Source organism: Pieris napi, chromosome 5, assembly GCF_905475465.1.
Source record: "Pieris napi chromosome 5, ilPieNapi1.2, whole genome shotgun sequence".
In the NCBI taxonomy this organism is placed as follows: Eukaryota; Metazoa; Arthropoda; class Insecta; order Lepidoptera; family Pieridae; genus Pieris; species Pieris napi.
In genome coordinates, this window is record NC_062238.1 from 5,096,069 (window position 1) to 5,123,188 (window position 27,120).

At 33.9% G+C, this 27,120-nt stretch overlaps 2 protein-coding genes across 2 annotated transcripts; one reads left to right on the forward strand and one right to left on the reverse strand.

Moving 5' to 3' along the window:
* Positions 1-455: 455 nt before the first annotated feature.
* On the reverse strand, positions 456-4,929 carry LOC125049412 (F-box/LRR-repeat protein 16). Its single transcript, XM_047648678.1, has 7 exons — positions 4,665-4,929; positions 3,369-4,032; positions 3,176-3,298; positions 2,925-3,093; positions 2,634-2,829; positions 1,292-1,440; positions 456-721 (listed from the first exon to the last, which is right to left on the reverse strand). The coding sequence occupies exons 2-7, from the start codon at positions 3,939-3,941 to the stop codon at positions 573-575; spliced, it is 1,359 nt and encodes a 452-aa protein (XP_047504634.1). The 5' UTR covers positions 3,942-4,032; positions 4,665-4,929; the 3' UTR covers positions 456-572.
* Positions 4,930-6,116: 1,187 nt separating this feature from the next.
* Positions 6,117-26,353, forward strand: LOC125049624 (nucleoprotein TPR). Its single transcript, XM_047649017.1, has 14 exons — positions 6,117-6,366; positions 8,355-13,244; positions 13,593-13,786; positions 14,051-14,140; positions 14,495-14,624; positions 15,583-15,869; positions 16,155-16,283; positions 16,537-16,641; positions 16,781-16,958; positions 17,862-17,961; positions 20,658-20,815; positions 22,406-22,506; positions 23,493-23,589; positions 25,425-26,353. Exons 1-14 carry the CDS (start codon positions 6,189-6,191, stop codon positions 25,505-25,507), a joined length of 6,720 nt encoding a protein of 2,239 aa, XP_047504973.1. The 5' UTR covers positions 6,117-6,188; the 3' UTR covers positions 25,508-26,353.
* Positions 26,354-27,120: the final 767 nt, after the last annotated feature.

Genomic DNA, 27,120 nt, shown 5'->3' on the forward strand with positions numbered 1-27,120 from the left:
CATATAGTTTGAATTCTGTGACAACAGAAGTCTATGGTTGTAACAAGGGAATGTTTCTTTCTATACCAATAAAGTATGACAATTTTAAATGCACAAGAATATTCATATGTAATACCACAAGAGCTTCGACGACTATAGTCGTCATGACGACTATATTAATTGTTTGCAACGAACCTATCGGGAAATACCCGATAATTTTGAAGCTCGAGTGGTATTCGGGGGATTATTTTTCCGACCCAAATGTCGGCCAATAGAATTGCACCATGAGACGAAATGTACAGTTAACAAATAAGAATTTCATAATGAATAAAACAACTACTTAATACTTTTCTTGAAGCAACGACCAGAGAAAATTTTCACAAAAAATTTTCAGTATAATACCATGTAGGTTGTACCACGTGACGTCGAATGGTGCAATTCTATTGGCCGATATTTGGGTCGGAAAAATAATCAACAATAATTATAGAATTTCATAACTGTTGAAAAAACGTCACAGAATTCAAATTCCTACAAGAACACTTTCTTAGTTGCTATACAAGCCACGTGAACCCCTGAAGTTATACCTACGCATATTATTCTATGATGACACATCTGGGCAAGTGTTCCCGCAGGTAATCGAACAGTTCTGGCGAAGCCCCTGGACAATTGGTCAACTCAAGTTCTCGTAATTGACGGAGCTGAATCAAACTGGACAAACCGCCTGACGTTAGCAATGGGCACCCTGGAATTGTCGGTTTTGGCATTTTTACTTCTGAACAAAGTAGTATTGAAGTAATGAAATCAAAGAAATACTTAAGAACATAAGTCATAATCACTAAAAATTTGAGTTGGTGATTGTGTGTATCTCCAGAATTTAAACTTTCACCACCATTTACTCCGTTTATCATTGGTTGGATTGAATGTTGCAAAAATAAATAACAAACTTAAAATTAAATTAATTATTTCTTTTCTACTAAGTATGGTTTTGTATTCGTGACTATGTCTACTAGGTTATCATAACTAAAGCTCATTAAACCCTAAAGCTTACTATTTTTTTTTTCACATAAGCATCTCAGTTTACAACAAATACAGAATGAACGTTGATTCGGCCTTATTATAAATCGTGGACAAAAGGTAGCAAGCGTACCCATCTTTGTTATACCATGTTAGTATTTTTTTTAATTATATGCATAAAAAGAGGGACATTGAATATCATTTCAAAACACAAGTCACAGGAAAACATGAAGTGATATTTTTACAATATTTTTTTATATCTATAGTACTTAAATATTAGTACATAAGGTATACAGACCGGCCAGCGAGAGCAGTTGCAAAGCGCGCATAGCACATAGATGCTGTACGCCAAAATCTCGGAGTTGTGAGCACCAACGGAGATACAATGCTACCAGAGATTGCATCGTGCTGATGTAACCAACGCCTATGTCCGTTATGTGCACGCATCTTGAAAGATATTAAAAAACATTTATTTTCATGTAAAATAATTGAAATAATCAAGTTTACATTAAAAAGGTCGGCCTGCTCATAGGGCTACTACAACTCTTAGACTTGGAAGATTATAGTTTAAGACAATTCAATGTAATAATGAAAAAATGCTAATAGTTGTCATGTATATGTCACGACAAACAAACTTAAATAGCTTAAATAACTTAGTTTCAATAGCTCTCAAACCATTTTCTCATGTATAATTTATATTATTGCAGATTTAAATATTTCATAGGGCTCAAAAGGAGGTTGTGACTCGAGATACGGATAAGAATATGGACCTACGATTTTTTTTTCAATATTGACGTTCAATCAAAAATTCACTACGCGAAAAAAGCAATTTATGTGTATGTATAGTGCTTTTCATGAAAGAAGTTCCGCGGTGATTTTTGGAACTAAATTTGACAGGTCGACAATGTTGTCATTCGTCGATGTTATCAAGTTCGTTTGTTGTGGTAGATTTTTGTGAATTTTTAACTAGCTTTGTACATTTTAAAGATTGATTACAATGCCAAAAGTTGTAAAAAGTTCGGCTCGAGAAAAGATATTGAAGCTGAAAGAGTTCTGTGAAGCGGAACATAAGAATCAAGGTGTTTTAATACCACTAAACAATGTTCGGAAGAGAGTTGCCGCCATAACAGGTACTTTTTAGAGTTGCCATTTAATAATTTTTTGCTGTATTGATGGTACTTTTATGATATAAATTCGTTTTTGCGACAAAATTGAACAAATACATAACGTGATGAAACTAGGTAACTGAAATTAAAACATATATTACATAAGCATTATAAACTTGAAGTTATTATTATTTTTAATTGTTCATAATTTAATTGCAGATGTGTCAGAGAAAAATGTGACAAAGATTACAAACGAAATAATTATAACAGCGGCGTGTACATGAAAAGGACTATACCAAACATGTTTTTATTTATTCTTTAGTATTCTTTAGAAACGAACTCGTGAGGTGCTCGTAAGAGCAAGGCAATGTCTAGATAAATTTTCCATAAACTTTGCTGGCTGTTTCTAAAATTATTAAAACATGAAATGTTGTCAAGAACATACGATTTTATTTTTAATTTATTTGAGAAGATCAACTAGAAACAGATATACTTATCAGGTGACCAGAAATAAGTAAAATTAAAAAAATATACCTGTCAAGTGTCAATTCTTCCAGTTGGTTTAGATCACACGCGATGTACTCCAGCGCGCTATCAGTTACTCGCGGACACCAGCTAAGGTCGAGGCTTCTTAGACGTGGTAGATTCTCTGCTACCAACTCCACACCTTCGTCTGTTACTTTACTGCACCCACTTAATGACAGCACCGTAAGGTTCGGTAATGAGTGAACTGTCAAAAAATATGTACACACAGTATAGAACAATCACCATTGTTCTTAAACATACTTTAATAGCTATCAAATGTAATTTTAAAAAAATTTTTACCTATGTTGACGACCCCATGATTAGTAAGCTCCCAACAACTGTGAAGCCTTAATATACTGAGTGAAGCACTCTGCTTTTGAGAGAAATAACCCAAAGCTGCATCTGTCACATGGTAGGCTTGAAGTGAGAACTCATACAATGATGGTAAGAGCTGAGCCACAGCACCAACCTGTTTGGTAAAACATAGAATATTATTTGATTTATGGCTAATGCCATGCAATGCAAGCATACAAAATATACAAATAACTTACAGCTTCATCTGCAATGTTAATACAGTCAGTAAGTGTGAGTGAGACAATTCTTGGGGTTAAACATGCCCATATACCAGCCTCTGTTATTTCATTACAGCCTGTTAACTCAAGCTCAAATAGAACCTAAAAAGCAAAATAAAAGCATTTATGATCACAAATTATTTAACAATACAATTCCTATTAGTGAACCCACCTCTAAATGATCCAGAATAGACTCTAAACCTCTGTCTGTTACTGTACAACCCTTCAAACTTAAAGCATTAACATGGTTAGCTGACAATGGAAATACTCGAATAAACTCATTAATGTCCTCATCTGATGCCGCCACCAAAGCCATTCCACGAACACCCCTCCTCACCACAGAGTTATAAAATCTTTGCATGCAACATTCAGACTCAGATCTACTCTCACGGAAATCCACTATGGCAACAAGACCCATCCACCAGCGGGTAGACGAGTACAAAATATCCCTCCACTTCGTGCATACTTGACCAAGGGTTCTTCTATCGTTTGAATTGAAATAAAGAAAAAACTTTTCAAGAAATTTTTCATCTAATATAAACTGACTCCAGACTAGTGGTCTCGGTGAGGGTCTTCTCCGACGGGGTATTCTCGGAGCAGATGAGGCAGGACCACAGAGTGCATTAGCAACCCGTTCCACTACACCAGGAGAACGCTTTCTGCCACGGAGGCCGAGGCCGGTGATTCGACGCGAGAGTTCAGCAGAAGCGCGCTCCACCACGCCTTGAGCAGAAACTGACGACATCTTCACCTTCACGCGACGTATTGTGTCGCCCGGCCGCCCGCCCCCAGAGGCAGCGCCGCTGGCTCCGTGCTCACAGCCCGCCACTGTGACGCTGTTATTAATATAAGTAACTTATTATAAAAAAAATCTTTAAAATTGTGTATAAACCATATTCCTAAATGATTAATATATAACCTACTTTATTTATTTTATCTTAATTATATTTTGCCCAACAATTTAATAGAAAATATAGAAAGAGAAATAACATTGTTCTTTAATGTTGTTCATAAACAGCTATAACAATAATGACCTTTTATATCAAGTGCTCTCACATTTCTTATACCATAAGGGCCGAGACTTCTGCTGATTATTTTTGTCTTTAATTTTAGTTTAAACCCATATCCTCAGGTTATTTAATTCAGTGCTATAAGATGAACCTTAGAAATTATTGAGCCAAATAATAAGAAACACTATAAAGATCTGTTCAATAAGAAAATATAAAAGAGAAAGAATACTATTATGTAATCAAATTGATGTATTAAAATTGTAAGCGATATAATTTATTGGGTCAAAATAAAATTCTTTTATTTATATTATATTATACTGGACCTTTATTTATTTAGAAACCATTACGGGTATAAAGTGAGCTATTGATGTTTATAAAAATATAAAATATTATAATCGACTATTATATGGTATATACTGTAAATAAAATAATTATAAAATAAAATCTTTGATACAAACCTATAAAAATGAATTTATTTCCAAAATCCACATAGTGTCGTAAGGTTAATAGTATTCCGCTTTAATTATTTTTTTTCTGCACGCAGAAGATTCAGAACTTAAAAAAAATATTTAATGAATTTATATACCAAGGCACAAATATATTTTGATTAACTTATTCTGTATATTAAATTTTATTTATGCGAAAAATTAAAAACTAAATTATAAAAATTCTGGATCATCGCTGCGAAGCTTGAAACCACAGGCACAGATTATTAGAACAATAGTCAATAGCCTATCTTGAAATATTGTCAGTTATCACTGTCAAAGTTACGGATATGAACCGATCTTAAAAAAAATCAAAATGAGATGCTATCGATTATACAATCGTGATATTCGCGATGATAGTGGATCGATTCAACTCTTAATTATCAAAACATTTTATCGTCCTATCTCCTCAAAAACTGACAGAGCTAAAAACGGGTAAAAATTTTACACATGGCAAGAATTTTTAGGATAGTACCGTAATAAAAGGTAATATAGAATTCTTTAATAGTTAATACGTAATTAGATCATAGCTGCGCGTAATTTGTTAAGTATATTTGACTCATCGTTAAAGACAATGTAAGTGGCTACAGGAGCCAAGCTATATTAAAATGTTTCATGTTTTCTAAACATTAAGTGATACAAAAACTTTTAATGCATTAGTCAAATTTAAATTTTTAGGTCGGTAAATTTAAAATATGACCGTAACGTAATTATCGCTAAGTTATCTTGTGTTGAAGTTATAACAAATCCAGATTATTAATATTAGTCCATTGAAACAATTTAGGGCCAAACTGAACATTTGTTAGAGGACGCAATTTTATTTATGGGACATGTAGAGGGGGTCAATACAAGCTTAAACCCAAGTTTGTGGTGTTGGCGCCCTTGTCCCCCCGGCCACCATTTTGGAAAAAGGGGTGAAATCACGAAAAGGGGCTATATCTCCTAGACTGTCCATCGTACAAAAATTTATGAGGACATATTTTGTACAAGCAGCATATGATTTTGTCATATTTACACAATAGATAGTTACATTACATCGAAGAATTTTGTGCATTGTTCAAAATTTGTTAAATAGGATAACCTATCATGTCTTATGAGTCGATCTACTTAGTTGTATGTCCGACGATTATTAGATGTATGGAAATTGTTATTTTAAGATGTACGAGTTCTTCTTAAATAAAATGTAAATCGTCTTTAGAATAAAATTCAGTTTTGGAGCAAATAAAATATTAAGGTTTTAGTTCGAAACGAAGCCCTATGTCTGAGCCTCACGTCAAAAGTATTTTGTTTTGGCATACGTTACGGGAGTTATAGTGCAAGACAGTTGGAATACCGATAAGTCATAACCATAGACAAAAATTCGACGGAAAGACATGTATCCGCCATGGATCTGGAAAGATAAAAAAATGAGGAACGCGTTGCCCAAATAGTCAAATACTCATTGCTCGAAACTCAAATGCAAATGTCAAGCTAAATTAGAGTGGTAAAAGTGCAAAAATGGAAGTCGCCACTGATGAAGCCGGTGATAAAAAGCATCTTAATAATGTTTTATCTGACACAGAAATTGCAAACTTGCCTGTTGGTGTTGAGGAAAAACTTAACTCATACATTGATACTAAATTTGAAGAATACTTAACATCAAAAGCTTTGTTCGAGAGCACTAAATCACAAATCGGTGAGTTACCGGCCTTTTATATGTTTCGCCAGTGTTTTCCCCAGTTTCGAAATTCTATAGATTGACTGCATGCTATTGAAATATGATTTGCCATCTTGTTATTACTCTCGAAAGAAAAATGTGCTGTAAAGATACCCCTGATATAGGCAGGCACGTTTTCCAGACGACACACTCCCTATTTAAATTTATTTTACTTATTGGTATACCAATTCTTATTAAGGATATCAAATTATTGGTAAAATGGTCTCATGTCTACCCATACATTGTTTTAATATTCTCTATATACAGTTTTATTCTAAGATTAATAAACTTCCTTATTATGTTCATAGGTTTATAAGATTTGATTTTGTAACTAGAGAGAGAAGTAGATCCATTTTCACACCTGTTGTACTTAATTATTATCTATAGGCAAGCAGATGATCAGGGGTTTTTTACCCAAAGTATTAATAATAGTCAATTATTATGATGGGATTAAAACTCAGACCTCTATGTTTTCCATAATATGGATTGTTATAACTTGAGTGTTGTTTGTGGCTTGTCTATGTAAATACCTATATGTAAATTACACATAACACTACACTGAGCTACACCCTACCTGAGATTTTGGTTAATTTTAATTAAATAATTATTGTGTTGCTGAAGATACATAAACCTTTAGTATAATTAAATGAAAGGTTTTTAATGATTAAACTTTGTGTACCATGCACATGTAAGAATACATACGATACACTTGCACATTTAGAAAAAAATATTATGTGTAAATTTAGTTTTAAGAAAATAATATATTATATGAATGTTGAATAGCTAGAATCAAGTTTATTCTCTAGTATTTTATTGGGTAAATTAAAATGACTGCTTATAAAAATATATAAAAGACACAATATGTCTCTATATATGTCATGTCATTTACATATTCTTTAATGTATTAACTATATGCTTTAATATTGGAATAAGTGTAAAAGTTAGTACAGTGTAAACTCCATGTAACATACCTCAATTTAACCACTCGGCTTTGGTTTGTTTAGCTTGTCTTCCATACAATGATACACTCTACATAGCATTACACCCAACCTCAATAACTACAACAATTAAATACTAAAAAGTACTTTTTAAGTGGCCAAAATAAGTAAAACTGCAGAGCTGTGTACATTGCTTTGTAGCTTTATTATCCTAACGAGAAATAAACTCGACTGTCGATACTTGTCATATATGCCCAACTTTCCATGAAATTAATTCTTTTTTTTATAAATTCGCATGCTTGCATGTGCTGTATCACGACGATGCCTCAATATCGCAAGATATGAATTACATAATTTAAAAAATACAACTTAACTATTGGTACAGTACAAATATGTCAGACAACGCAATAGCGTTCAAATACGAATTGTTTTTATGTAAGTACTAACACTAGTCTGAAATAAACTTTCTTTTTCCAATACAGATTTTTCTTTCATTTAACGGCAACTCTTTGTAATGTCAAAATAGGCACAGTCCCTTGAGTGTTGTTATATAGAGTTTTACACTGTATTATGATGCAATAATTGTTATTATGTTAGTAGTAGTAGTTCATCATTTGGAGCATTAACAAAAATTTTACAGGATCTATTTAAGGATTATGTACACTGGTCAACAGTACTTGGGTTCCTAGATCTGGTGTTTTTCTTACACACTGCCTCAGCATTGCAATATATTAAAGAAGGCACTACCAGCGTTACGGGCCATGAACCAAACTCATTAAATTTGTTATTATAGTATTCATCTTTCTGGATTAATATGAGTTTAACTTAAATAAAAAAAATGAAATGCTTACGCTAACTTTATTTTATTTTCATGAAATGTATTGAAATATTATAACTAACAATACTGTTTTTTTACTAATTATATGTATGAAAAAAATGTTTGTGAACAAAGTTTAATAAAACATATTTTTACATGCAACAATAAATTATTGTTGATTGATATATTATATGATGGATTTTCTTTTTCAGATGAAAAAGTAGCAGTTTTAGAAGCAACTGCTACAGAAACAGCTTTAAAATATGAGGAAGCATCAAAAAAGCTTTTGCTTTCTGAAGAATCTGACACAGAGTTGGAAAACAAGGTTTCAGTACTTAGCACAGAACTTGAGAAGTCCCGAGATACAATATCAAGATTAGAAAATGAAATTATTTCCCTTAAAAGTTCAAGAGATGCAGCTATTGATGAAAGAAATGACCTTACCCGCATTTTGGAGAGGCGTAATACTGAAATCGAACGCCTCATAGCGAATGAAGCATCTATATCACAACAATTACGTGCTGCTATTGATTCTAAATGTGAAGCCTTAGCTTTGAATGATGAAATTCAAAGCAAAGAACTTACATTGCAATATCAAGAGAAAAGATTAGACCAAGAAAGAGTCCTTTTGAATTCTCAAATTAAAATCTTAAATGAGGAAGTTGATAGACTAACCTCTGAACTACAAACTGTAAGGTTAAACAATACCAGCAGATTAATAAACTTAGAGACACAACTTACAGAAAAGGTTGAGGAGTTAAATGTTGCAAATGATCAAATATCCCAACTGAATGAAGTAAAGAAGAATTTAAGTAGTCGTGTTGAACACTTAACTCAGAGGTTGATGGAACAAAGAGAACTAGAAAATAAAATGGCAGAAAATTACAAAAAAGAATTGGAAGCCAAAACTAAGTTAGCTGACTTATTTAAAACTATGCATGATGATGCGGAGGCTAAAACCATGGAATTAACTGAGGGTATAGCTGAATTGCAAAAGTTATTGAATGAAGCAACTGAAAAGTATGGGGAACTGGAAACTAAGTATAAGCAAGCAGAAGTGGATCATGAAGAGTTAATGGAGAAGAAAAATGAAATTATTTCATCTCTAAAAAGCGAGCTGGAACATGCAAATGATTTACTAAAAGCTGCAAATGCTCACAATTTAGATATGGCCCTTAGTGACCTAGCTCCATCAGCAGCAGTTGCAAGTAAATTAATAAAATCAGGCATGTCCCTTACTCAAATTTACTCTGAGTTAGTTAAAGTCAGTGATGAACTGTCTCAAGAAAAGGAAGAAAATAGAAAATTGAATGCAACAATCAACAAAATTGTACAAGAGTTGGAGGAAAAAGCTCCGTTTATACATAAACAAAAATCTGAGTTATCAGATGCTGTAGAAACTAATACTGCATTATCTCAACAAATTGAGTCTCTTACTATAGAATGCAATAGGCTTAGAGATGATTACACTGAAGCTTCTAAAATTGCAAACCACTATAACAGAGAAAATAGTAAACTTAAGGCTGAATTAGCTGATTTAGGCAGACAAGTTTGCTTTTTACTTAAAGAAGTTGAACACAGACGAGGAGGACTTGTAAATGGTGACCATGATCCCTCTCAAAGTAACAGTAACACTACTAATTCTTCTGACTCTTCCAGAATAATTTCAAAGACACTTGTAACATTCACTGATATTCAAGAGTTACAATCAAATAACCAAAAACTGTTGCGCATGTTAAGGGAACTTACTGATAAACAAGAAGAGTTAGAACGTCAAAAGGAGCAGTTTGAAAGTGGAGAAATGGAAAGTAGAGTAGAAACTTTAAAACAAAGAGTTTCTGAGTTAACTGAAGCCCAAGATCGTCAAACTAAAATGGTTAATGGTCTCATTCGGCAGCGGGATATGTTTAAAAAATTATATCATGATCTTATGAGAGGAAAACGTCTTGAGATGTCTTCAGTTATTGATCCAACTGATTTAGATAGAGCAGAATCATTTTCAATGGACACATCACAAGAGTCAAATACATCAAGAACTCAAGATGCTGAAAAATCCAACTTTGAAGTTAAATATAAAGAAGTTGAGAAGCAAATGGAAATGTTAAAAGAAGAATTCAAAACTTACAAAGAAGAAAAAATTACTAATGAGAGAATGTTATTTGAACAAACTGATAGTATGAGACAAGAAATTTCAAAACTAACAGCTGCTAATAGCAAGTTTGCTTCCACCTTGGACTTCAGTAATGAGCGCATTAAAGTCCTGCAAAGTAATATAACAACATACAAAAATCAAATACATTCCTTAGAAGAAAAAAATAAAGCTTATAACGCAACAATTGCAAAACATGAGGTATCCCTCCAACATTTAAGGGATGAAGTTCTTAACGCTCAAGGTAAATTGGCAACAGCTGAAATTCAAGCAGAAAATTTAAATACTAAAGTCAAGTTATTAAAAGACACTGAATTACGTTTACAAACTGAAAAAGAAGTATTAAATAGAGAACGTCAAGGGCAAGGCATGTTATTAAAAAATCTTGAATTAATAAAAGCAAGTTTGGAGCGTGTAGAAGCAGAAAATCGTAATAAACTTGAGTCAAGGCTTGATGAAGCAACACGAGAATGTTCAGCCTTAAGGAGAAGGCTACAAGAAGAACAAGATAGATTTAGAGAATTAGCAGCTCATCTTGAACGACTTACCGACACAGCGAAAACACGAATGCAGGAAGAAAAGGATGCTGCAGATGTACTTAGAAAAGAAGTGCAGCAGCTAAGAGAAGCTTTAGTGGAAAAAAATAAAAATAACGACGAACTTGTAAAAAAATTAAAAGACGCTTTAACTCCGAATAGCGATACTTCACTTAACGCATTAAAGAAAATAAAAGAGCTAGAAAATAAGCTGTCTGATAAAGATGCTGAACTTTCTTCACTACTTGAGCAATTGAACACAACGAAAGAGCACATTAAGCAGTATTGTAATATTTCGGAGGAATCAGAAAAACAATTGAAAAATGTTAATGCAGAGTATGAGAATTATAAAACAACAACTACTGCCAAGCTTGAAGAAAATGCCCTTAAACTTAAAGCATTAGAAGATAGGTGCTCAGAACTTGAAGCAGAGTTGTCGTTGCAAGGAAATGGAGAATATTCTTCTGTAAGTAACAGCTTGAAAGCTGAATTAACATCAGCAAAAGAGGAACTCAAAAATCTAAATGCCAACTACGAAAGCTGTCGCAGTGAATTAGATAATGCTCGGGTTGAAATAAACAAGTTATCTGAGGCTGTACAGAAAGCTGAGGAAAAGTATAGTCACGAAATGATTTTGCATTCATCAGATATACAAATGCTTTCAAAGGTAAAAGAAGATCTGACCAGAGTACAAAATGAACTTAATGAAATGGTTGCGTTGAAAAATAATGCCATATCTAAAATGGAATCTGAGAAGGCTTCCTGGTTAGAACGAGAGAAAAGTATAGTTTCTGAAAATGAACTATTACTTCAGCAATTGAAAGATATAAATCAGCAAAATGCATTACTCCATGATCAAATTCAAGCTTTGGGTACCCAACTTTCTGTTACCCATGCATCGCGATCATTTTCAGATAGCATGAATGAATCAACAAATGAATCAAATGTTAATATTTCAATAAGTGAAGATGACGGAAAATCTTCTGAACAACTTTTCCGCATTATAAAATTTTTACGAAAAGAAAAAGATATAGCAATGGCTAAATTTGATATTTTACAAGCTGAAACAATGAGATTGCGATCACAGTTGGAAATTAATGAAAAACAATTAGATGAATCTAAATTGGCATTAGCAGCAGAAAGGGAAAGATCTGAAGTTACAATGGTGACAGTTAATAAACAGTCAGATATATTAAGAAAAGTCGAAACACTAAATGCTTTAACTGACAGCAACCGAATTTTAAGAGAAGAACGGGACAGTTTAAGTCATCGCGTAGACGAGCTAACATCCCAGGTGAAGCTGTTGGAAGAACAGTTAAGTCCATTACAAGAAAAAATATCAGATCTAATATCCAAGAATGATACCTTGCAGTCGGAAAATACGTCTATTAAGGGAGACTGTGCAAGGTGGAGAACAAGGGTAAATGCTCTCGTCGAACGTGCAAATAAAACTAGCCCTGAAGACTGGAAACGGTTACAAAACGAAAGAGAGACATTAGCTAAAATGCTTACAAATGAAAAAGAGGCACTTCGGAAGATCAATGAGGAATTAACAGCTATCAAAGTTGAAAAAACTAAATTAGAAGAGCAGAATACAGCCTTATCACGTCAGCAAAACGTCCTTATAGAGGAAAATAAGAAGTTAAATGAAGAACTACTTGTACTCAAAGAAGACATGTCAAAACTTACAGAAGAGTTAACTAGGCTTAAAGCTGAACACTCAACGATGGCAGATACTAATACTAAATTAACAGAAGACTTATCACAAAAAGAAGCTTCTCTAGCAGATATAAAGAATAAAGAAATGCAAATACGTAAAATTGCTAAAAAATATAAGGGCCAATACGAAGAGCTCGTGAAATCCGTAGAAGAAGAGAAAAAGAAAAGTGAAGGCGATGTGGCAGCAGCTGGTGCAGTAGCCGCAGAGAACACGAAGAAGATAGAAGACCAGCTCAATGAAATACAAGCACAATTAGAATCTGAAAAGGCAAACAATGACAAATTAAAGCAAGAATTGGAGACCTTAAGAACGGCTAACATGGATAAGGAAGAGAAAGCAAAACAAGTTTTAAAGCAAGCAAAGAGTAAAATCGTTCAGTTAACGGAGTTGAAAAATTCACTGAGCCGTGAATTAGATGAGTCTCGTACCAAAATTGATTCTATAGAACAAAGTACACGAGACGAGCAAGATGTCAGATTGGCTCTTATTAAATCACAATATGAAGGACGACTGTCCCGTCTTGAAAAAGAAAGAGGCGAAGCTCAAGCCGAGCGCAACAGAGAAGTTGAGGCCCTTATGCAAAAAGTCAATCTGTTACAGCGGCAATTAGCCAGCCAAGCGTCGGCATCAAAACAGCAATCCACGTCAGAAAAGACAACTACAGAACCTCCTACTGCAAATATCAAGCCTATGGCTGGTAAGTTGAATCAATATCTATTGTTGCTGTTATATTTAAAATTCAAAGTTAAACTAAATTGTTTGCCTAATTTGTTGTTTAATGCATATTGAGATTCGAAATCAGCCTTGCGATTCTGTAACTCACTTTTCGAACTCGTAAAATGACTGTTTCACGACTGATTTGAGCGCGACCGCCGCTGCGAAAACCGCTGTGCGAGTTCGAAAAGTGAGTTATAGAATCGAAAGGCAGCTCCTTAATTTGATTTGAATCAGGTTGTTTAATGAAAACACATTCGAAGAGTTCAATAAAGGAAGGATTATAAATTAGTGCATGTTACGGATCTCTCATATTATATGTTTTATTTAGGTGTAGCCCAACAGAGCGTGTCAGGAAGCCGACGTGGTGGTGAAACTCCATTAGCGTCAATAAGACCCATGGCTCAGGTGGGGCCAACGGCGCCTCACGACGCCCACACAACAGAGTATATGCCAGCTTCTTCTTCGCGTCCACTCACGCGCGCCTCACTAGCTGCTTCTACTGCGCCGCCGGAATCGACGCAGGTGATATATTTTAACTTTAATTGTATATTAATTGTATTATATCTTTTTGACTTTTAAGGAAATTAATAAAGCTATTAATATATTAATTTGTGTTCTTATATTGTTTTTAATGTTTTTTTATGACAGCAAATGTCAACTCTAAAGTGAATCACCGCTAACATTGTTATTTTCCTTGACATCTTTGTATTATTGGTGTACATAATAGATTATTACGAGTCAAGATATTTAAGACAATTGTTATGTTATAAAACTAATATTTTACAGGATATGGATACTAGTGAAGCTGGAATGGGCAGTTCGGGCTCCAGTGATAGCACTACCCAATCTACGACACATTCACAAACACCCCAGCAGGTATTTGTATAATTAATATGTACATTGTACAACTATAATGTTTTATTGTAGTTAGAATTTCTTCCTCATAAGTATTGTTCTAATTTATTTATTTCAATGTTTAATATAGTAACCGAAAACATACTTGCTAACGTGAATATAAAGAGAATAATGAAATAAACAGTTTTCACTTAGAAATTAAACTAATGTAGATAGGGTTGTTATTTAATTAATATTTGCAGTAGTTTTCAGTGTACAATAATAATCTTTGATTATTGAAATGTTTTCGAAGAAATTTTTCACTGTACACTTACTTAAAACAGTACTTATGTGTAGGTAACTTGTGTTTAAACTATATAATTGGCCATTTTTCAGGCGGTGGCACTAGTATTGCCCCGTATTGAGCAGCCTAGCGGGGGACCCACGGGCTCCCTCAGTAGCGCAGCCAGCTCACCGGTAGCAACGCCTGCGCCTGCGCAGCCACCGCCATCTGCACCCTTGCCTGGTTAGTTTTAGTATTAAGCTATGAAATTCATACATATTCCCATTCCATCGTGATACAGAATAAATACATATACGATTGCCACCTCGTGGTTAACTATTTACAAACAAATACCGTTTAATTATCTGGGAGCCTACCATGAGCTCTTATTGCGAGCCTAATGACAAACTGCAACTTTAGAAAAAGTCAAGAAATGTCTTCAGGCAATGTTTAATTGGGTATGAAGATATTTCGTATATAGCAGCAGATAACTTATTCGCTCTTTAAATATGGTTTCACTTTAAATTAAGAAGAAACTACGAAGAAAACCTAAGATTCGATTTGGATTTTTTTCATGTTTACAAATCATACGTTTTCGAATGAAAATTGGAGCAACAAAAACGAATGAATTAGAAACGTGTAGGATTAACATACGGGAGTTTCAGTTCCTGAAGATCCAAAATTATTATGTTTTAATTACATTTATATCGTTAATACACTTTTACATTATAATGGGGCCCCATTTGGTTAGTAGTAAACGAGATGTAAAAAAAATTGCCTTCTATATAGCTATTAAATTTTTTCCATAATATATTATATACAGTGAAAACTCTTTATAATGAATTTTAAGGGACCGAGCATTTTTATTCTAATTAGAAGTTTCGTTATAGCGAGGCAAGAATGTATGGGTTTTGGGTTAAACCAAATAAATTTGCCTCATTTTTTACGTTAAAGAGAGTTTTCTTTATAACGACTGACATTAAACTCAAACTCAAAATATCTTTATTCAAGTGGGTAACCAAGTACACTTTTGAATCGTCAAGTTAAATTAATCGTAAATTTACATTTACTACCAGTTCGCAAGTCAAGGGCGTAGAGCGGGTAAGAAGAACTGGCAAGAAACTTTCCGCCACTCTTTTTAATCGCCAAGTATTGTCATACAAATTATAAAGAGTGTATAAATAAAAATAATTTATAACAGTGAGCGGTGCCAGCACAACCGGCCAAGCGTCGAGCGTGAGCACATCGCACGCGGCTCCGGCTGCAGTCAGTACCTCTCATGCAGCTACCGTAGGCACTTCCCACCCAACTCCAGTCGTCACTACCTCTCATACAGCGCCAGGAGGGAGTACCTCCCACTCTGGGGCGGGAGTCAGTACTTCCCACGCTCCACCAGGTGTCAGCACTTCCCATCCACCTCCAGATGCGAGACCCTTGAAACGACGCCTGCAATCAAGGCCCGTTACGTCTAAACGCACACGTGTACAGGTACATATGTTTTATTTGACTAGAAAATAATATCGAATAAATTCGTAAGAACTCACTTTCAAGCCAAAGTGTCGTGTCTTGTTTTTTTAATGTATTATGTTTTATTATATGAGTTTTGATATACTATTTCTTTGAGTTAACTATTTACAAAATATAATTTTATAACTGTCGTTTAATTAATTAAGGCTTATGCCTATCAAAATATAAATTAAAACCATTCATTATTTAATTTCAATATAAGCTTTATTAATATTGGTATGCGCTATACAATATGTATCTATAAAGGGCTTCGAACGGTCAGTGGAAGTGGAATATCAAGTTCCGACGTCTTCTCGCTGCGACCAAGATGATGAAGGAGTAATCGTGGTGGACTCTGAAGAGGACGACGAAAGGTGTTCGGGAACTATGTACCGGGTAATAATTTTTTTATAGCTTTTTTGTCTTTGTTGCTGTTTTCTTTACTCATTGGTGAGGTGTTTATAACTAAAGTATGTACTTTCATATGATTGACTAGTAAATTATATAAATTAACGGTATTCAAAAGTATGTTTTTAAATTGAATGGGCAAAAGATCAATTGTATCTTTTTTGACCTGGCTTGAGAGATGACACGAAACTTGAAATTGAAAATACCAATTTTTTTATTAACGTTTGATAATATTTTGTAGGAGGGCGAGGAGGATGAAGAAGATATGGATGAGGAACAGGAAGTGGAGGCAGGGGAAGAAGAGGAGGAGGCGGAAGGGGACGATGAAAGTCCCGCCACCAGACAGGTATGAACAGCACTGCCTGATTGGACTCCCAGTTTGGTATCTTTACTTTTTTTAGTATCTCCTTGTTCACAAATACTTTATGTAAAATAATTTCTCAATAAGGTCGTGTGTTGTTTACATAATTTCTGAAAATTTTAAGGAATCTCCCGCTCAGTCACCGGAGGCAGGTTCAGCAGAGTCAGCCGGGTCGGGAGGGTCCGAGGAGGCAGGGTCAGGCGTAGATGGTGACGTGGGAGAGGCAGAGGGCGCTCGAGAGGCGGACAGCGACCCTGCTCCTGCGCACGCGCAGATCGAGGCTATTAGCAGCGGGACTGAACGTATGTATTCAGTTTAACACCCTAGAATTAAATTACAGAAGCACACTTATAGTTTTTAAGATAAAAAGACTGTAACATATTCCAGTCGCGTATAAAAAATAATAAACTCCTAATTAAGCGCTAAATGAAAGCTTATTAATTCTATGAGATTCAAATTTAAAATGTTAAGAGTGTACTTGTGACATTTTATCAAATTTTAAATAACAGTGTATGCAGGACCATAATGTTATATCATACATCCTATGTTAGTTAAAAACAAGAATTTAAGTAAATTCTAGGAGAGTTATAGTTCTTCTAAGAAAAGTTGACCGAGCATAATTTTAGAGCACTTAAATTGAACAGCTGTCCAGTGTTTTTATAGGAATAGTGTCCATGTAAATCAAGTCTCTCATATTAGTCTTGGTTATTCTTCAAAACTTAACATTTTCTTGGCTTAGTACAAGTGCGGAACTACTAACAGTTTAAAGTCATTTTAATAAAAGTAGTAATAATTTACCAATCTTGAAATTAAATTAAATTTTTATTTAATTTCAAATTAAATTTTAAATTAAAATTAAAATAGTTGACGGACATTTGTGCGACTCTCATGTCTGAGGTCATAGGTTCGATCCGCGGCTGTGCATCAATGTACTTTATATGTGCGCATTTGCGTGAGGAAACCGACATGTCTTAGACCCAAAAAGTCGACGGCGTGAGTCAGGCACTTGAGGCTGATCACCTACTTGCCTATTAGATTTAAAAATGATCATGAAACAGATTCACAAATCTGAGGCCAAGACCTAAAGAGGTTGTAGCGCCACTGATTTATTTTTTATTTTATTTATATGCACTCTAATTTCAATAAATTATAATGTTATCTATATGTTAATAGCTTTTATTGAAATGTTAAAATATTTTTTTTAGCAAGCGGTGCATTGTCAATAGGCGGGAACAACGGCGATGACGGAGACGACAGCATCGTGCCGTCAACTCCTACATTGTATGTTCCTAGACGCAATGATGGGTGAGTTTTTCGTTAATATATATTTTATGTGCCATTCTGTAAGGGAGCGTTCAAGTATTACGTAACGGATTTTGGGAGGGGGGGGTCCTTTTGTAAAACGTTACGATGCGGGGCGAGGATTGAATTACGCGTTATTGTTAATATTATTTTCGACTTTACACCACATAATGTTCACTTTTAAGTATAAAGAGTCCCCGTTCCAAAACTGAGCGTTTTTCTAGGCAGTTTTTGCCGCGCACCACCTCTTATGTGAAGACAGCTGCCCACTAGCACAAGTATTTCCGAACCAAAAAGAGCGTACCAATTCTTGAAAGGCCGGCAACGCACTTTCGAGCCTTCTGGAAATCTTAGTGTCCATGGGCTTTACTTCACATCAGATGAGCCTCCTGCACGTTTTCCTCCTATTACTTAAAAAACTAAATTCAGTGTTATATTAATTTTTAAGTTAATTTAATTTTATAAGGTTGGACATAAAAATAATAATGATTTTTTCTAATATTTTTAAAAATCAAATATATGGTTTCATTCCTGATATTATATTCTTTTACACTATTTCTAATAACAATTTTATACTAATAGATTATAATGTCGCTTCTCTACTCTTAAGTTTTTATTATTTTTTTTATCTTCAAAAAAAGCAGTGAATATTTACATAGCTGTAACCTTGGAAATTCTAGCCCGATGAATCAAAAACAACATTTACACGAGTTCGCGCCGTTATGTACTTATGATGTGTTGCTGTGACTGATAAATTTTACGTATGGTAGGGGAGCCCAAGAGGGGATTTCGGGATTTACTAAAGCGCGGCAGATTAATATATAGGGGGATACCTTGTACCCGGTTAAGTACCTCCACAAAATATGAGGCCCATATATAAAGCCGCACGTGAAGGAGACAGGATCAGTTTAGTAAAAAAAAATTGACCATCAGAAATTCCCGAGCGCGTCAGATTAAGGTAGGGTGAGTTAATTACATCCTAAAAAGTGTATATTCCACTAATCTGACAATTTGAGAGTGACGGAAAAAAAGGGGAGGGCAACAAAGTTGTAAAAAAAAAACGTCATCTCGACATTCTCGAGCGTAGCTAATTTTTTTTTTATTTTGAAGGAAATAATGCAAGAATAATGAAAAATATATAATCTGACGATTTCCGCAAGCCGAAATAACAAAAATTCGTCGATAAAGTTAAATGCGTGCAGCTGCGTGATGCCTACATTTCCTTAAACCGATCGGAATCTACTAAACGGCGTTCTAAATATTTCCCTCAAAATTACATTTCCTGTGAATTTGAACCGATTCGGACCGATAGATTTTGAGAAATTTTGAAAAATCTTAAAAAAATAAGAAATATTTTTTTTTAAAGTGGTTTCTTTATCGATCAACTTCAAAAACTAATCCGCCTTTGAGCTTGAAAAACTACGTCGATCGCCACCAAGCTGGTCAAAAGCGGTTGATTCGTTCGAGAGATATCGTACACGAAAGAAACCCGAAAAAGTGTTTTTTCGGGATTGCTCCGAAATTTGTGGTTCGATCAATTAAAATTGCAAAATTATTTATGAGGATGATAAAACTGCGTCGAATGCCGCCAACCGCGTGAAAATTGCTTAATCCATTCAAAAGTTATTGCGGTTTGAAAATTCCAAAAATAGTGTTCTATGAAACTTCTATCAGACTTTCGAGCTGGGAGAGCTCAAATGCATAGAAATGTTATTTCTTTGAACTCAGCGAGCTCAAAATATCAATTTTAAGCGCCCAGGAATGGAATTAGCGGGAAGTTGCAGGGATGGCCCTTTAGGTGAACCATTTTTCTATTTTTTTTTTGGCAGATCAGGCGAATCCCTCTAGATAATCGTCAGATTATGAGACAGTACGTTTAGAACATAAAGATGAACCACATATATCTTAATCTGACGCGCTTGAGTATTTCAAAATTGCGATTTTTTTTTGCAAATTAAGACAATGGCTGTGGGTTTGCGTCCCATCGAAATCGTCAGATTAGTGAATGAGAGCTTTTTTTTGGTGCACTTAACACTCCCTTAGAAAATCTGACGCGCTCGATAATTTTTTTTTTTTTTTAATTTTCAACCCTTAAATACAACCACCCGCATCATGCAAACGATCAGATTAACATACGTACATTATTAAAAATACGTAGGGCATAGATGCTATCAATATCTGACGCGCTCGAGGATGTCCATGCAACAGTTTTTTTTTACATATTTAACTATCTATAGCCGCTTCCCCCACCGATGAAAAGGAATTTATCATATAACATTTTTTTCTTCTTTTTATCTAAGCTTTGCATCCCAATAGGTCTCTACGACGCTCGAGTAAATCCCCATTTAGCATCGTGGGCTCCCCTACCAGTATGTTTTTGAAGTTACACTTCTTTTGGCGCGTTAGGGTAAAATTATGAGAGTAAATTTTTACGATGCGCGTGCACAGTCGCAAAAAAACGACACCCTGAAGTTAGCTATATTCAACATTTTAGTTTTACAGTCTACAAAAGTTGAATAAAATTTTTGAATAGATTTTTATCTTGTTACGCCAAAGAAGTATAACTTCTAACGCGTGTACACACACGTTTTTTTTAATAACCTTTTATGGATACATGTTATTTCTAATTTGTAACACGAAAAAAAACATAGCCTAGTTTACGAATACATACAAAATGTAATAGCAAAAATTGTTATTAGGTTTGGTGAAGCAGTAGTGTCTCCCTTGGGTGGGGCTGGTTCTGCAAGTGGGGGCGAAGCCCGATTTACGTTTGCAGAGGCTGGAGGCGCCGCGTCTCACCTTGACACGCACGCCGATCTCACAGCTGCACTGCCACCAGCACCACGTACGGACACACGTACGTACATACAGAAAACATTTCAAATATAGATATGCCCTTGGTATATTAAGAAATCAAACTATAATTTATTCATTTAGGCATCATGGATGACCTGTCCGTTCTTCCAATAAATTCTTCACCACTGGCGCTTAAAAGGGCCAAGTTTTTTTGTTTATTTTTCTAGTGTAGTAACAGACAATTTCTAAATCTCTTAAAATTAAATAACAAATAATGTAAATAAATTTTGATTCGATTCTCAGTCGATTGTATTTAGTTTTTCCAACCTAAATCACTTACGATATAAAAATGGGAGGTTAAAATGTTCTAGTGAAAAAATCGCCTCGTTTCCTTGTCATAAGTTAACGGCGGGAATCACGTGGCAACCCATTAATGGGTCCCATTTGATTCACTAGACATGGGCAATCCGTGGTTTCATTACAAAAAATATTCTAACCTCGGACGGGCCATGTATCGCTGTTTGGTGCATGTTTTGCCAAATAAATGCTTATACATTAGACAAATTATAGTGTAGCGATGAGAGATTTTGTAAACCTCAATCGTACGATGATTATATAAAGTAAAGGCTTTTTCGGTATATGTGGATAAAAAGTAAGGATCAAATTAATTTCCGTCACAATTTTGTTTTCTGCCTTTGTATAATTGTTATCGTACACCCCCAACGAGGTGCCCTTGGTATAATTTAAGGAAATCAATAACGGTATGAAGCCAATGTAATAGACGTAGAAATGCGAGCCATTAAATAAATGTCCAATGAATTTAGTAGGGTCTTTGATTTTTCTTCTGCTAATCGTACCACAGCATAGATTGACGGAGCTAAGAGCGTTAAATTTGAACTAAGATGTTTTCGACAGGTTATTAAAAGCAACATTAAATTTAATTAGACTGTATTGGCCGTCATATCTGACCTCGTAATTAATCTAGTCTCAAGCTGTTATTCGCGATTATACTTATTAAAAGAATATTCGCATTTAACGGATTCTAACCGTTTAATATTTGTATGTCATAAACTGACAGTTACGAAAACCAAACGTTTTAATTCAGTAAACATGTTTTGTCTATAAATGTGGTACTTGTGTTGTTATAAGACTTTCACATTATTTTTATTTATTTAACAGAATAATACAATCTGTGGTTTATAGTAACAATTGTTTCTTTATGTCGGTTAAGCTATTTAGTAACTGACCGGGTCCATTAATTAGTAGCCGCGGTGGTACGTACTTCAACGTTCTCTCATCATAAACGTTTGTTCTCGAAGTACAGAGCTGAACTTTCGTTACAGCACGGGTCTGTACGTACATCTTTTTTATATCATCTCTAAAAAAGTGCTCGACTAGAAGACATTTTTTACTTTTTCTGTTAGTTATTTTAGTGTTTAATAATTTCTTCATTTTGAAATGCGTCAGATCTTTTTTGAGACAGCTATTTGAGGATTCGAAGTTGGAGGTTATATATTACGTTGGGTAAGTTCTACTTAGACCGTAATAAATGACTGATTCGCAAAGAGTGTTGTAAAGTGTAAGTTTAAACATAATAAATTTCTTTTTGAGGCTTCTAACAAAGTACTGAGAGTAGTTATTATTTCAACAGGAGGCGATGGAAATGAATCACGTGAATGGGAGGAGTCAAGGAATGAAGAAGAGGCGGCTGCTGTTAGTTCACAGGGCAGCGAGCCTTCCTCTCCTCAACAGGTTATTATTTTTACAGGAAATTTAAAAAAACAACTAAATTTCTATGTAGGTGTCTACGGTCCATATTCTAATTCGTATCACAAGTCACTATCTTGAGGGCTGTTAAATATGGAAATAATCGGTCATAAAGAAAGAATGGTTTGATAAAGCTTGAAACTTCATTTAAACTTTGATGTTCTAGAATACGGGCCTGTCTTATAGTTCGACTTCACAAAATGGTCACACTATAAAAGATCTCGGTTTTCGGATCCCTTCATCAACGTGATGCTTTAATTTTATCTGTCATAAGAAAGCCTCTGTGACTTATGGGGATTACGTGCTTGGAGTGTAATATCTGGATTCAAATACCAGTAACAAATTTCACACAGAATAGGAATTCATTTTAGGATTTTTGCCTTAAAAATAGTCATTAATCAGATACAGTAATGTGTGTGGAGGGCTAAGGGGTTAATTTAAAGAAATAGAATAAAAATGCTAGATATGTTTCAAAAACAACATTGCTTCCAAAATAAGATAATCAGAAGAAAAATATTGTTTATTGAATTTCCCTGCTGTATGTTAATGAACACTAATTTATACTATTTGATTATGTATATTTATTTTTATACCTCCATAAAGATTCCGCTTTCTGATATTTTTTTACCAAATTAGTTTTGGAACTTTCACACCGATATTAATTTCGTGTTTATATACCTATTGTGTATCAAAAAAGGATCCAACATTCGCGTCATTTCTCACACATATTTTAAACGAAATCTTAAAAGTTTATACCGATGGTAGCAAAACTACCCAAGGAATGAAATTTACACTATACCAGGCCGAATTACGGCTCATGCCCACGAGCCGGTTTTTCGCCGGAGCTAGGCCCGGCGTAATGTGTATAAAATAAGACCCCGCACCAAAAGAGTCGGTGATATTAGGAAATTTAGAAAAAAAGCAACGTAAGCCGCGTTTTTTTCTTAAGTGAATTTGGTGTTTCCATACAGGTAGCCGAAGAGGGACGCGAGGCCGAAGCCAGCGCGGTACCTCGACGTACGCATTCTGCTACCCCTTCGCCCCATCAGCGGTGGATGAGAGCTGCCGGTGAGTATTCATCGCTATTGTCTACGATTGTTTGTATACTTTAGAGTCAGCAGTCTGTTTCATTACATTTTTAAAATTGTTATTAAATTAAAAGCCCTCAGATTTCTATATCTAAATATTTTTTTCCTAACAAGTAGGTGTTCCGCCATCTGTGCCTATTAGACGACGTGGATTGTTGGGTCTAACGCATAACAGTTTCCTGATGATGTTTTCGTTTATCATACGAGCTAGTGTTAAAAGCGCACTATTGATGTGTTGCCGTGATTCGAACGTACGACCTTAAGGGTCGAGAGTCGCTGGATCAAGCTACACAACACGCTCTTATATACACTTACATATTATGTATATATTATTAGAGTCAGTACTAATACTAGTTAATTAACTTACATAATGTTATTTTTAATTTATCAATTGTATAATATACAACTGCCGTTTAAATAAATTCCTAAAATTAGGGAAATACGTCACGAATTTTTTACAATTATATTTACATTTAAAATTATTAACAATAGGAAAAAAATATGACATTACAAATTTTAACACATACACAAATTATAATGGAGCAAAGAAATTCACACAAAATAACTTTAATTAATTAACAAAAACTTGATTTCCTTTTCTTTCATTAAAAATTAGAGAAAAGGAAATCAAGCAAACAGTAACATAGACAAGGCTATTTCATTTAATAAATAAGTATATCAGGTCTATACAGATATTAATCTATGAGTTTTGTTTAAAATGTTCACTATTATTTGGTTAACACAAGTGCCTGCCGCGATAACGTTTCCCCCAAGGTCACCTTAACTCGTATAATTTGCTTAACGCAAATTATTTTATAAAAATTATGTTTGGTTTTTTTTTCACTTAGGCATGCCGGCTTAAGCTGGCATCACATCACCACAGAAGTGTGATACTTATTACCTACTAAGATTGTACACGTACTAGATACTAGTTTACTGATTTCGATTACGTAGTCTAAGATAGTTTTTGAGACCATAATGTAGGTTCGGAAAATTTATTCCCTGAACGTTTGTTTCTCTAGAAGTTTCTACGCATTTAATATATAAAGAAGTAATGTAAATAAAAATAAAATTACTTAAGCGAGATCCCTTGTCGCTATCGACATCACCACGAGAAATAAAAATATTGTTTGTAGTAAGTATTTAAATAAATAAATAAGTAATAAAATATTACTGATTTTTACATTTATTACTAAGTCAACTTATTCTCGGTATTTAAGAGTTAGATCACTCTTAAAATTAAATTTTCAAGTTAAGTAAGTCATATATTGTATACAGCTGTGTAAATATGTAACTACGGACGATGAATTCGATTTCGTGTCGGAAATCTATTGTGGTACGTGGTCTATACGCTGATAATTTACATAATTATATTTTAATTTAAAAATTGTAATACAGATGAATGATTTAATCGCATTTGTGCTATTTCGATGCTCAGCAACTAGATGTGGAAGTTCTTAATGGTTTTGAATAGAAAAGAATGCCCCATATCATACCAATCACCAAACTTCACGTGACCGATACTTTCAACAAACTTTAAAATACAAATATAAGAATGGAGTATGTTATTTATTGTCCCTATCGTAATTATATGTTCAAAAAAGTATGAAGATGACTCATCTGGACTTAGAACGTACATACAAACAACACACGCATATCCTCTGTTACATTTATATATTAACACACATACAAGTACCGTTCAGGTCTTTTGTTTACTTTGTTATAATATTTTATTTAGGTAAATACCCTGTTTAATTTACCGTGAAAGAGTCACCCTCAAAGAACGAACGACTGTATGATGATTTTTTATTTCAGACAGTGAAAGCAGTCCCCGTGGCCGAGGAACACGTCCAAGAGGCAGGCCCCCGCGAAGGTCACACTCGTACATGAGGTTCTAAATATAAACTTACCTTAGAGACTTTGTTAGTGTAAGTTTCCTTTTGATACGCTAATTAGGAATTCTGCGTTTCAACTTCCTATTATACGAGTAGCAGTTAAGGCGGAAGCAATGGTGAAAGTTTTGTATTATGTTTGTTCTAGCGTAAGAAACCAGCCCTTGTAACAATTTAAATATAAGACATGAAACCTTTTTCGTAATATATAGGTGCGTGCTTATAAGTGAAGACACTGTTTCTTAGTTTAATAAGTTAATAATTTTTGTATACATAATAATATCGTTAGTAGTTGCTCAAACCATAGTTTAAAGAACTTAATATTTTTTTCTCACCAGAGATGTGGTAACTAAATGAGGCTGTCAAAACATTATATACAACTTTATGTGAAGCTTACTGTGGTTTATCTTTGGTGATTACAAAATATACTAGTAAATTTGAAGCTGCCTTTTGATTTTATAAAGCAACATTATTATAAATAGGTCCAACGTTCAAGTTATAAAGAAAAATATAATTTAATACTTAATATTCATTAAGCCTATGGCTTTGTAATCAAAACCCATACGCTTACCAAATGAAAAAGTTTTATTTATGACCATGAAAACGATTAGTAATTATTAGCATAAAATATTTCCAAAAATTTCGCCTTTAATTAAATTAATAAGGAAACACCATATAGAAGCAATTACTACTACTTTTTCATTGGGTAAACTAGCAATATAAATCATTCAGCCAAGAAGGGTTGTTTCTATCTTTAATTATGTATTAAGATTAATATAACAGTGAACATTTCCATAAATTTAATGACTTATTATGCTAACATATTTTGAAAAATAAATATAGTAAAGCATATCATTTTTTTATTTAAATTCTTTATTCCTCTTGTCTTATTACTATGGTGATATGTATAATATTTATCTAAAAGAGCTTGCCCCTTTAAGCCACATTAAAACAAGGTTAGACTATTTTAATTTTATGATCAAATATATTCGAAAGTGAAAGCCTGCCTAAATACATAATTTAACAGAGAGGATGTATGCAATTTCAATTATATTTGCTTCTATATATATATACTTTTATATTTCAAGGGTGAGGATTGATTTGATTTTGAAGACTTTAATATTAGTATCCCTAAATATTAGTAACCCCAGATACAGCTACATACATATTTATATTTTACTTATAATTTTTCTTCTTAAGCTAGTGATTCCGTGATTCCAACTCAAAACATTGTTCTTATATAGGTCTGAGAGAACAAAGCCATTTTAAAATATATGTTGTTTAAAACTAGTGCATGACTAACCTTTCCGTAAATGTCATTAGAAAAAACTTACTTTTTAATTTTAGTCTTGCTTTTAATAAAGAGAACTTACTATTTGTTAACAAAATAAATATCTAAGAAATGTAAATACTGTATATTTGATTGTAATGTTTAGGTTTTAATAAATGATTTGTGTATAATTCCTTGTTGAAGGTCATATCGCCTCTTTATACTACACAAAGGTAATTGACTGATAATGTACTTACATATTAAATCTAATTTCCATATACATACTTTCTATAACATAATACAAAAATTCTATAGTAAAGCAAGGCATAGTGGTCCTAGAGAATAAAAT

Bases quoted from the DNA above. Each gene is read 5' to 3' on its own strand.
- LOC125049412 (XM_047648678.1), bottom strand. From the start codon at position 3,941: ATGTCGTCAGTTTCTGCTCAAGGCGTGGTGGAGCGCGCTTCTGCTGAA. The intron at 3,299-3,368 runs GTGGGTTCACTA...TTTGCTTTTTAG, and splicing joins CTATTCTGGATCATTTAGAG to GTTCTATTTGAGCTTGAGTT. The intron at 1,441-2,633 runs GTATATTTTTTT...ATATCTTTCAAG, and splicing joins GAAGAATTGACACTTGACAG to ATGCGTGCACATAACGGACA.
- LOC125049624 (XM_047649017.1), top strand. From the start codon at position 6,189: ATGGAAGTCGCCACTGATGAAGCCGGTGATAAAAAGCATCTTAATAAT. The intron at 13,245-13,592 runs GTAAGTTGAATC...TGTTTTATTTAG, and splicing joins AAATATCAAGCCTATGGCTG to GTGTAGCCCAACAGAGCGTG. The intron at 16,284-16,536 runs GTAATAATTTTT...AATATTTTGTAG, and splicing joins GTTCGGGAACTATGTACCGG to GAGGGCGAGGAGGATGAAGA.